The sequence below is a fragment of the Parasteatoda tepidariorum genome, chromosome 4, assembly GCF_982258835.1.
Source record: "Parasteatoda tepidariorum strain Cologne lab strain chromosome 4, Ptep-v5.0, whole genome shotgun sequence".
NCBI classification, from domain to species: domain Eukaryota; kingdom Metazoa; phylum Arthropoda; class Arachnida; order Araneae; family Theridiidae; genus Parasteatoda; species Parasteatoda tepidariorum.
This window is the reverse complement of record NC_141758.1, coordinates 12,963,826-12,977,112: the sequence shown is the minus strand read 5'-3', so window position 1 is coordinate 12,977,112 and position 13,287 is coordinate 12,963,826. Positions and strand designations below refer to the sequence as shown.

The following is a 13,287-nucleotide window of genomic DNA, read 5'->3' as shown; positions in this document are numbered from 1 at the left end:
GCTGACGGTGTTGTCTAACGGCTGTGGAAATCTTTTAAAACTACTGGAATGTGTAGTACGCGGCAAGGGGGAGGTCGTGTTAGAAGTAAGACGCCTGCTGAAGACAGATACATCGTCCTATCAGTAAAAAGGAACAGGCGCACCACAGCTCAGCAGGTGGCAAATCAGTTTCTTGCTACCACAGGAAAGCAGATCTCCCGAAAAACTGTTGCCAGACGTTCGAGGGGAGGAGGACTATACACCCGCAGACCTGTTGTGTGCGTCCCATTGACCAGACAGCACCGTACTGCACGTTTGCAATGGTGTCGGGAGCATCACAATTGGACTGAACAGGACTGGGCATGCGTACTCTTCTCAGATGAGAGTAGGTTCAGTCTGTCATCGGATTGTAGACGCCAACTGATCTGGCGCGAGAGTGGTACTGGTTATCGTCCAGAAAATATTCAGGAAAGGGACCGATATCCGACATGCAGGGTCATGGTGTGGGCCAGCATCATGATCAAGGGCCGCACGCGCCTACATGTGGTTGCGAATGGGACTATGACGGGCCAACGATACTTTGAGGAAGTTCTACTTCCTCATGTTCGTCTTTTCCGTGGTGCTGTCGGTGATAAATTTGTTTTTATGAGCAACAACGCAACATGTCATCGAACACTCGCTGTTCAGAATTGTTTAGACAGTGAGGGTATTCAACGCCTCGTATGGCCATCACGTTCTCTAGATCTAAACCACATTGAAAATGTTTGAGATGCTTTGGGGAGGCAATTTGCTGGTTGAAACTATCCTCCGACAAACAAGAACACCCTCATCCGTGCACTGACAGAGGAATGGGATAAATTGCCTCAACAGCTGCTGGATAATGTTGTGCGAAGTATGGTACGACCTGTAGAATGTTGCATCACACTCCACGGTGGACATATTCCGTACTGACACCTTTCTTCAAGTTGCCTGCTGACATTTAAATGCATTGTTCCATTATTCCGTACGCAGCATCAAATGAACATTTTTTTTCTTTCAGATGTTTCATAGCTTTTGTACTTTCCAGAACAATGAATGTTCTTTATTCTAATGTCTGAACAGTGTGGCAACTATACTTTATCCTACTAGGTCTCATGTCTCGCTTAATGTTATGCTACATTGCAATTTGTGATCCGTCCTTAGCAATTGTCCAGCAGTGTATTTCAAATGCAATACGTGCAATAAAATTTGCATATCACACAGCTTTTTCAATCTAGATATTGTCCCGCTGTGGACTGATCGTTAAGACACGGTTCCCGACAGATCACCGAAGTCAAGCATCACTGGCTGCGGTCAGTGTGCGGGTGGGTGACCACTTGGATCAGTCTGAGTAGGAATCGAGGATGTGCGGTAATGGTCCTCGTTAAACTGTTCTACCGTAAAGTGCTCGACTTCGCGTGCAGGTCGTCGGGCTACCGAAGCGGGGGTGCCATCCCCTCTACTGAGGATCAAAATTGTGATGGCATGTCTTCGGATCATCCTTAGGGATGCTTCCCAGACCGTCGCCAATAGCCCATTGTGCAGCTCTAGTGCGACGTAAATGAACAACAACAATCTAGATATTATTTAACTTCATTGATGAACAGCTACTTTAGTGATGGCAACGACAACTGAACCATCACTTTCTACATCAGAAAGCCTCCACACGGTTTCTTATAAGTAGTCTGCGCAGATTATTTAAAAAGCGAACCACTTGTGCGCATGAATCCAAATTCTATTTCAAAAGTACTTAGAGAAATTTATCATATATATTTGAGAATTGAATCTGTAGTGGTTGACAAGTAAATAAAACAAACTAATTATATTCATAAATTGAAGAAATTTTTAGACATATATTTGCTACCACTTTCTAATTTTTATTAGATTTCATATTAAATGGTTCTTTCACTTATTGGATTACCTTTATAGTGGTCTGATCAGACTACCTGCAAAAAAACGTGTGGAGGCTTTCAGTTATAGGACGCGTTGACTGAACAGTCATCTTTAGTTTCGGTTCTACCTTTCAAATAAAATTAAACTAAAGCTGTAAGACTCAGATATTATTTTCAGACTATATGTATTAAAAAGAGTATCTTTTTGCCACAAACTGTTGTAAATAAGTCATAAATTTCAGTAGAAACAAACCAAAAAGTTTATTTTAATAAAATATGCACATTTTCAAAAATGCATTTTTTTTTTCCTAAGCTTGGGAACGTTCCCACCAGCATTGGGGGACAAATACTTCTTCTGGCTTTGGATCGATTCAAAAAACTTAGATGATAAAATTGAATCTTTGAATCGGTTTATTAGAATAGTTGAGTACCTTAACTATTAAACTGTGCTGAGATACAGGGCTGAAAGCTTATATATACGAAGACGGAAAGGAGCAAAGGCTGGTACAAAAAACATCTTATTCTAGTATTTGTTTCGAAAAAAATTACATTTCTGTAACAACAAAGATTTTTTTTTACAATTATGGCTGATATATATGAAACTGCTTTTTTATCAAAAAAAATATATATTGTTAAGTGTACATAGAGTTCCGTGTTATAGTTAATTCAATGCCAAGGAAGCGAGAGCTACAGAAAATGAAACCGCTGTTCTGATTGGATTCTAAATTGAAGTATAACTACAAACCTCTGATTGGATCAAGAAGAACCGAGAGTCGAACAAAGGGCTCAATGAACATTAAAAGAATGCAATTAGCATTAAAAGAATCATTTAGCTATGGATTCTTTCAAGTGCTTTCTTTACATTTAAAGAAATGTTTGAGACAAACAAACCAATTTTTTAGACAAATTCATTTGAATCGTTTCGGATCTGCTTGGAATTATCTTTGGAAAACGAATTTTATGATTGTGCGCAAACATTTTTCAATTCGATTTAAAATTTCTTGAGATATAATGAAATACGCAAAAAATAAAATTGACTTTAAGGGGACAAAACTTTGGGAGCGCTTTCCTGACCAAACTATTGGGAAGATATTTCCCAGATTGGGAAGATACTTTCCAGATTGAGGTTACCCCCTATATTTTGGGAATCAGAATTCCAAATCCGACGAAAAAAAAGGATATGTTTTTTCAGAGAAAGTACGTTTTTTAGTCTGATATCGTAGCTTAAAATATTGTTTACAATTATTATTAAAAACATTGTGCAATTCTGAATTAAAATTTTTAGTACAATAAATTTTGATAAAGATTCTGATAGTGCGTTTTAATTTGATAATTTTTCGATACATCATAGAATTTAATTTATCATATTTCATCTGCGTGCTGCATCATCATTTAAATTGTTATGTTTTAAAATGTCTTTAGCGAATAGTTATATTTTCAATTCTATTGTTTTAATCCCTATCCTTTACAATTTTCTTTTCTCATCTTCTTCTTTTTGTAGGGAAGCAGTTCAAATTCATTTTTAATTTTTTTTTTAATAATATGAATATAATAAATTTTAGATTAACGTTAATTATTACTTAATGAATTGAAACTGCCTCTTTTTATCAATTTTGCAGTTTTTTATTAATTTCAAAAAATTTCTATTTTATGAAGATTTCTAATTTTTTTTTAGTTTGTCTTCATAACAAAAACATAGTGGTAAGAAATAAATTCACGTTTTATAGTACACGGAATATAAATTTAATAAAGCGAAATTAGTTTTAATAATAATTTACAACACGTTCTGAAGTGAAAACGAGTCTTTCAATAGAAACAAATAACTATGAAAAAAAATCATCTAAGCGGTAAAAGATAGCAAACAGTTTATCTCAGCATGGGTGAAAGCGAGACGGAAAGGAGGAAAAGCTGTAAGTAAAACCATTTCAGTTTTAACTAGTATAGTAAGTAAATATATTCTCTTCTTCTAACTATTCAACAGTATATATTTTTTTCTTGAGAAAAAAAGCAGTTTTTGGATACATCTGCCATAATTGTAAAAAAAAATCTTTGTTGTTATCGAAATTTAATTTTTCTCGAAACAAATACTAGAAAGAAATGTCTTTTGTACTCTTTTCCGTCTTGGTGTATATATATATATATATATATATATATATATATATATATATATATATATATATATATATATATATATATATATATATATATATATATATATATATATATATATATATATATATATATATATATATATATATATATATATATATATATATATATATATATATGTCACGGTAAAAGACCGAAATCGGTGGTTGTTGACTCTCACCGGTGAATGTCGACAAACACCAAATACGTCGGTGAAAGATCGAATATTTCACTACATTCTTGTACATTCGGACCCTCACCGGTGTATGTCGACAATTACAGATATGCTTTGGTGAATGTCCTAAATATTTATTACATTCGATTTGACATGAATTTATTCGTGGATATAATTACATTTATTCGATATTTTAACCCTACACTGATGTTTTTTTAAGGTTAAGTGCCACTGCCCGCTATCCCCTACACTGATGTATTTTTAAGGATTAGTGCCACTGCCCGGTATATATTTGCCCGATACTCCAAACACTTATGTTTCTTCTAATCTATCGTCAGTAAGTATTAAAATATAGAATAAATATAAATACATCAAATAAATATAATAATATTAACGAATAAATTATTATAAAATTGGATGTAACAAATATTTCGGACAATCACCAAAGCGACTATGTGATTGTTGACATTCACCGGTGAGAGTCAGAAATAAGGGTATTTAGCAAATAATTCGGACATACACCAAGCGACTACGTGAATGTTGACATTCTCCAGATTTCGGTATTTCACCGTAACATTATTTCAATATTATTTTAAGTTTTTTTGAATCCATCAAACATCAGGAGTGCTTATCTCCAAATGCTGGTGGGAACGTCCCCTGCTCCAAAATGTTCTAATCCCCCATTTAGAAAAAAACATTTATTTATGAAAATGTGTATATTTTTATTAAAATAAATTTTTTAGTTATTTCTAATGCAATGAAAATCTTCCCCAAATGCATCACAAGTAATATTTTATAAAACTTCAGTTTCAAAAGACAAAACTAACATTGAGGAAGAACAATATCTTAAAACGGTGTGATTAATAAGTTATCTTTCACCGTAAAAGATTTTCCGATTCACTCCTCCCTTAAAAAAATAATAATCCCAATTTCTGTTCATCAGAATTACTTGCCATATTTGTAGCTATGTTACTGCTAAGGATGTGAATTGAAGATATAATAAATTTGACTGAAAAAATCCTTTATCAAAAAAGATATAGTTGTGGACGATATTATATTTTTTAATATTTAGAGAAGAATTTTTTTAATATTTGGGAGAGGGGTCCAAACTTTGAATTGCTCTCCTGACCAAACTATGGGGACCATATTTCCCAGATGATGACAACCCTCTACATTTTGGGGCAGAAATCCAAATCAGTCAGGAAAAAAAGGGCATGTTTATTTAGAGAAAGTATGTTTTTGGATCTGATTTCGTCTTTAAGGCACCACCTGCATTAATTATATTTATTACTCCATATTTAAAGTCACTCTCTCAAACCATAGAGATGATTGAGTCCTAGAATGTGAAGATCTGATCATTAGAACAAAAGTTATTTCTTGGAAGTCCGTTTCCCTTTTTTTCTTATTTTTTTGCGCCCTGTACATTCTGAGAGAATCATTAGTTTTTTGGCTACATCACCTATTTTATTTACAGCTGAAATTCTTGACTATAGAAAACGTAGAATATTATATTTAATACAATTCTGACGTGAGAGCAAAAAATCAATGTAAACGACCAAAAAATTCGAAATCGAGATTTTTATATATTTGGCATCTTTGTGTGGTAAGCTACATATTGAAAAAAAATCAAAAATAATTTTTTTTTATCAGTTTTTTTAAATTCTATTATAGGGTTCATGGCATTAGCAATAGTAGGAAAATTGTTGTCAGACCACTTGTCTCGAAATCAATCGTGAAGCACTTACATTATTTTTCAATTGCACGGCAGAATTGAATTTTTATGCCGGGAGAGTAAAGTTTCCCGTCTTAGCGCTTTCACAGAAAATATTTTTCGGAGATAGTTGCGTAACTAAACTCTCTCAATACGGCAAAGCTCGATTCATTTTTGATGTCGTTCAGAAACTTAAATGCTCAAATTTCAGATTATTTATGTGTTTGGTTAATTTATGTACCCTGAAGTTTAAAATTCTTTGTAGTGACTTTCATAATTAAAAAACCTAAAATTGTTTTCACTGGAAAATATTTTTTTACAAAAAAAAGTGTGACAGCAGACAACTACGAGGAAAAAAAGGACTTTGTTTTTATTGACATTAAAAGTTTATCCCCAGAATTCTTCAGTATTTTGTTAACACTTATTCTAAAACATTAAAAACCGATGAATACGCTTTAATTTGAAATTGTGAGTAAAAATATACAACTGCTCGAACTTTTTATCCGTTTTACAATGATGCGAACTTATAAGAAAGTTTTACAAGTTGGCATCATTGTAGAAATTTTAGTTATTTCAAGTTTAATATATTTATAATTTTTCAACCAACGTAACAAAAATTCAAAATATCATATTAAATGCAACTTTATTTCAGTAATCTCCTTGAGACACTTTTAAGATGTGAGCATGATTATCTTTCTTCTAGAAATTTTTTACTATTTAATTTGCTGCCAATTTATTAAAACGTTTGCCGAAAGTGGAGCAATTAGCATCCTTGGTTTTACCTGATCTTAGGTTCGGAAAACGGATTCCAGTAATATTGAAAAGTAGTATAATTTTTAGTAGTAGCGTAATTATCCTTCTTCTACAAGTTTATTTGCTACTAATTAGGAGTTTTGCCGAAAGCGGAGCAGTTAGCATCCTTGGTTTTACCTGATCTTAGGTTCGGAAAACGGATTCCAGTAATATTGAAAAGTAGTATCATTTTTAGTAGTAGCGTAATTATCCTTCTTCTACAAGTTTATTTGCTACTAATTAGGAGTTTTGCCGAAAGCGGAGCAGTTAGCATCCTTGGTTTTACCTGATCTTAGGTTCGGAAAACGGATTCCAGTAATATTGAAAAGTAGTATCATTTTTAGTAGTAGCGTAATTATCCTTCTTCTACAAGTTTATTTGCTACTAATTAGGAGTTTTGCCGAAAGCGGAGCAGTTAGCATCCTTGGTTTTACCTGATCTTAGGTTCGGAAAACGGATTCCAGTAATATTGAAAAGTAGTATCATTTTTAGTAGTAGCGTAATTATCCTTCTTCTACAAGTTTATTTGCTACTAATTAGGAGTTTTGCCGAAAGCGGAGCAGTTAGCATCCTTGGTTTTACCTGATCTTAGGTTCGGAAAACGGATTCCAGTAATATTGAAAAGTAGTATCATTTTTAGTAGTAGCGTAATTATCCTTCTTCTACAAGTTTATTTGCTACTAATTAAGAGTTTGGCCGAAAGTGGAGCAATTAGCATCCCTGGTTTTACCTGAACTAGGCTCGGAAAATGGATTCCAGTTATATTAAAAAATAGTATCCCTACAGCAAAAGAAAATATTTTTTTCAATTAATTAGTTTACTAGATCAGCAGAGCTTCCAACTATTGCGTTTCTTGTAAATACAGGATAGTTAAAAACTAAATTAGAAAAAGTAAATTAGAAAGTAAAAAATTATTTACTAAAGCATTCCAAATTTCTTAGGTAAGGCTGAAAACATTTTTATAAGCCCCAGAACAAGAGGCTGGAACGAAAAGCAGGCTTGCCAACTTTCTAAGCTTTATGGAAAAAATTATTCTAATCGATACATTAAAATAATACATTAAAACATAAGTCAACCCACCCCTAGAAGAAATTTTCTCGAAAAGCACAGAAGTTGACTACCTCGGATAAGCAATACAGACTGTTGAGAAAATATTTTAAAGTTAAAATGCATAATTTAAAGACAATGGAATGTCAAATAAATTATTGATGACTATCTACCAGCTTTTATTTTCAGCTAGGTACTCCGTACCCAAATTTACAAGCGATGATTGATGAAGGGACTAACTCTTTCATTTATAGGCTGATTCGAATGACGAAAAATTTAAAAACTGTAACTGGGTTTTAATCACAACCGTATCATAACGATTCATCGTTTTTTTTTTCGAATTAAATCAACCACTTTTTCATCAATCAAATGACGAGAAAATTTAGATTAAGGTTTATAAAAATCTGGATATTCGCAAAATAAAAAATAAATTTCACCCTCAAGAATTAAAACCCTAAAATTGTATCCTCATTAACAAATTAATAAGTAAAAACTACTTATTTTATCTACATTTCTCATTATGATACGCATTTGTCTTTCAGCCGAGAGCTTATAACTTATTGTAAAAAGAATATTTTAATTTAACGAATCATTCAAAAGATATGAAGAAAAATGCGAAAGATTTGCGATTACATTTGATAAACAAAATTTTGAATCGTTATAGTGGTTAAACTACAAAAGGTAGATTTTTAAAACTTTGCCCTCCCCCTCCCTTTTTCGGATTTTAAAAAACAGAATTTGATGAAAAAATGTATGTTTTCGGACAAAATAAACATATTCCGCCACGATTACAGTTAACTGTTATGCATATTTTCAAAGATTTCTTTGGGATATTACCTAAATATTTTTCAGAATGAAGATCCAACCAAATGTTTCAAAGTAAAAATTGTAATCCGCTTTTTCCCCCAAGTTGGCTATGCATCAGCTGATTTGGACGCATACTTTTTTTATATACAATTCTCTCTTGTCTACTTCTTTTACTTAATTTATACTTATTATTTGTTTATGCATTTTATTGTAACCGTGATATATTTTTTCTTGTGTACCTTGTAACTTCGATGCAGGTATCTGTGTAAATATATAGTGAAACCTTTGAGAAAGAATCTTTGTGAAAGAATTTAGAAGGTGTCACTTCAGAGAATCAACCAATCAGTATCGAGGTACCCACACTACGTCACTTGCAGATTTCCCATAAGGGCAGCTGTTCAGTGCCAGTTATAAAATAAAAGAAAAGAAAATCTGCAGCTCAGCCTTGATCTAAAAATTTCTTTAATATTGTGATGGTAGACTTTTTAATAGTTTTCAAATACAACTTTTTTCACTCGCATCGTTTATTGTTATTATTCTGACAAAACAATAAGTACTTAAATATCGATTGAACTTTGATGCAGTATGTTACCTTGGTTTTGATTTATAAGATAAACATTAACAAATCTGACGTAATGTTAGAGTTCATTATATGAATTAAAAGTAAACATTTTTATGCTGCTGAAACATTATTATTTCTTTTGATACGAGCCTACTTTCTTTATTCAGTGTCGGAAATATTAAGACGATTTTATTCAGATCATAATTTTCAATTATTGTCAATATTTTATTATGTATTCAACTGATTTATTCGCACAAAACAGCTTATTTTATTTGCCTAAAAATTTTTATAATGCAATGATGTAATGCGTGCGTTTTGTTGGAATTAGTGCTGCCTTAAAACATTTCCTTAAATTTATTATTTTATTTATAAATATTGTCTTTAGTTTTTTATACTATATATCTCAGGCATTTTTATTGGACTACTGGAATCTTGTTCTGAAAAACAATACGTTTTAAAAGAATAAAAAATAAAATTATTAAAATAATAAGATTCACAATAAGATAATATATATATATATATATATATATATATATATATATATATATATATATATATATATATATATATATATATATATATATATATATATATATATATATATATATATATATATATATTTATTTATTTATTTAACCAAACTAATGCACCATCCTCTTTATTTTTCTCAAAAAAATTCTGATTCCAATAAAAGAATTTTTTTTCTTTTGTTTCAATTTTAAATTTTATACAATAATTGTGGGGGTCCACCAAATCGTTATTTTATTAAAATTAAAAACTGGTAGGTATGTCATATATTATTAAAATTTTCCTTAATGTTAAATACTCTTTTATCCTAAATCTAATTAAAATTTCCACTTAGTTTTCTTTTTTTAATAAAATATTATATATAATATGTATATAATATTTTCCATCATCTTAACCATCATAGTTTTAAATACCAAAAACTAACAAATTAATAAATTGCTGCAATAGCTTCGAAGCAAAAAATTTTCAAAAGATTTTATTTTTTAAATTTCCTTCCTCGGGAAAGAATCTGTAAATATCATACAAAATTTGTATGTTAGCAATATTTATATTAGGGAGCTTCTTAATTATAGTTGTTTAGAAAATGGGGAGAAAGAAAAAACGTTTAAGTTCGTACCCTCTTTTTAATCGATGCAAATTATGCATGAGTAAAGTTTTAAACATGACCTTTCAAATTGTGACAGCATGTTTTTTCCATATAATATCTAGCAAAGCATTTGCTGCTAAAAGAAGGATTGTTAACATTGAGTTAATTTAGAAGTGTTTCGATTATTTTGATCAAACCCTGCAAGCCTTAAGCTTATACCTCGCAGTCAAATAAATAGGCTACAGGCTGATAGGCTACATGAAAAATCTGGATTTCTGGAAACATCCAACGTAGGCGGATTGTAAAGTGCCGTCGAGAGTTCATATCCAGGGCGGCCAACTTTCTACTCCTTTGCTAAAAATTTATTCTAGTGTCAGCGAATTTAATGGTAACTAATTTATTGTTTTATTGTATAATTTATTATTGATTTAAACTTATATTCCACACCTCGACATATATGATTTAAAAGTTCACATGCAATGCCACTATGTTCCAGCCATTTCGTGGTAAGTCTTTGAAGATGTTTGCAAAGTCATCAAAAATTCTGAAAGCTTTGGATTTAAAAACCAAAGTTTTCAGAATTTTTGATAATTTTGCAAACATTTTCTAAGATTTACCACGAAAAGGCTGGAACAAAGTGGCATTGCATGTGAACTTTTAAATCATATATGTTGAGGTGTGGAACATAAGTTTAAATCCATAACAAGTTATAAATAAAAAACATTAAATTAACTACCACTAGAAAACCCAATACACCAACTCCCAACACAACCCAATACAAAAAGAGTAGAAAGTTGGCCACCCTGGATATGAATGAATATTTCTTTGTTTTTATCATTAAATATATTTGAAATACAATTGCATAATTTTTATTTACAGGGTTCCCCACACGGTTCGTGTTCACCCTTTTGGGTTTTCTTGGGTTCTTCAACACATACACCATGCGTTTCAACCTCAGCGTAGCTATGGTGGCGATGGTGAAGTCTACGATACCAGAAACAGACTTTGTAGATGAGACACCAGATTCATGCAGCGAGCTTATCCGTGACACAAAAGTTCTGAATGGAACCATGCCAGTTGATGTAAGTATCATATATTGACGTTTATGCATATTGCTGACACATTCCTCGATTTGATGAATTAGAATATTCTAATTCATCATTTAAATTTACTGGATGCCAATTTGAATTCATGATGATTAAAATCGAAATCTACCTTTGAACTATGTAAAATACAGGGTTCCCAAAGGTTCACCAAAATTTATAACTTCTTTTTGCTAATTGAACATTATTTAATCATGTCGGCGCTTCTTTGATAATATTTTAGAAAGTGGTAGACATTTAAAAACCAAAACTTTCAAAATTTTTACTACTTTTGCTAACATCTTAACCCTTTAATGGGCCATTTATATCTAGTAAAGGTAAATTAAAGTATTTTTGGAATTGAAATTGATATAAGAATCGTAATGATGTAAGGAAAAAGAACTCATTTAACTTATAAAAAATTAATCTAAATTTTAATGCCATTTTTTTTCTGGTGGTAAGTATATTTACCACAACCTATTAGGAACTTATTGACCTTTATTTTTCGTTATTTATAAAATAAATTTTATAACTGCTACAAACTTCAAAAGGAATTATGTATTTAATAGCTTTTATACGTTTTCTTAAACTAACAAATGGTTACCAAATTTATTCAAACGCACTTCAAGAAAGCTGAAGTTATTAACAAATGGTAACCTAAATTAAAAGTGGTAAAAAAGTTTACCATGAACTTTCAAAAGTGGTGGTAAGTATACTTAGTAGTTGGCAACCCTGTGTACAATTTTTAAGCTAAATCAATCGAAAAGTTAAGACCATTTTCACGTACTTACGTAATTAATACCAGAGCTCATACTGCCCTGGTAAAATTTTTAAAAAATGTGTCAATTTCGTAGTTTAAAAGTTACATTTTTCTTTTTTTTTAACTTTCAGTTTTCATTATAAGGTAAAATTAACTGTCGTTAATGGATGGCTTAATATAACAAATGACTATTAAAAGATTTTTCGGTCAATTGCTACTGTTTTTCATTGGAAATTTAGCCGAATCAATCCGTCGAATAGTTCCTGAGAAATCAAATTTTAAATATACGACTCTTTCAAAAAAAAATTTCTCAGAAAGTATTCGACCGATTTTGCTCATATTTTGCATTTTCCCATTTAAAAATACATTCTTTAAAATAATTTAAAAAATTTTATATCTAAGAGTTCAAATTTTTTTAGATTATTAACCGGTTAACGCCCAGCGTCATATATTTAGGACAGTTCCTTTTTTCATTGTGATGGGAAACTTTTTTCAGAATTTTCATTTATCTGGGTGAATTAAAAAAGATCTTAGATACCACAATGATTTAGTTATTTCTGATTAGATCTAGAATTAAAAGGAGTAAGTACTTTTTGATCAATCAAAGACTTTTTGATTGCCCTAACAGTAGAAAAACCAATTAATTTCGGAAATATATTATACCACCTTTTCCATAAAACCACTTCTTGTATCATTTCAATATATAAGGTCGGGACAAAACGGGTTAATCAGTAAAGGAATAAAAAATAATAAATACTCACAATTTTTTCTTTTTGTATGGATTTATTTCTGGCTAAACGAATTTTATAATTGTGAGTAAAAGTCATTCAGTTCGCTCAAAACTTTATCGAGATAAGGCGAAATTCATAAAAAGTAAAATTATCACTAAAGTGTCTAAAGTTTGGACCACTCTTCTGACCAAGCGATAGGGACCTTAATTTCGAGGGTGTGACTATCCCCTATATTTTGGGGTACAGAAACCAGAATCCGTTGAAAAAAATTTATGTTTATTCAGAGAAAGTACGTTTTTGTGTCTGAATTCATAACTTAAAATGTTGTCTGCAGTAATTAATTAGCATATTTGAGATCACTTTCTTAAACCGTTAAGTTCTAAAACGTGTAGATCCGATGAAAAGTTATTCAAGGTGGTCTGTTTTCTCTTTGTCGCGTTGTACACTCGAATCATCTCGTGGTAGACAA

General features: G+C 31.2%; 1 protein-coding gene across 2 annotated transcripts in view; it reads left to right on the top strand.

The window, feature by feature from the left end:
* The window catches only part of LOC107437296 (putative inorganic phosphate cotransporter), a 67,362-nt gene that overhangs the window by 25,993 nt on the left and 28,082 nt on the right, over positions 1-13,287 (top strand). For both annotated transcript variants that reach the window (XM_087160686.1, XM_087160685.1), the window contains exon 2: positions 11,125-11,327. In XM_087160686.1, the coding sequence (XP_087016812.1) occupies positions 11,125-11,327 (203 nt within the window). The remainder of the gene's footprint in view (positions 1-11,124; positions 11,328-13,287) is intronic.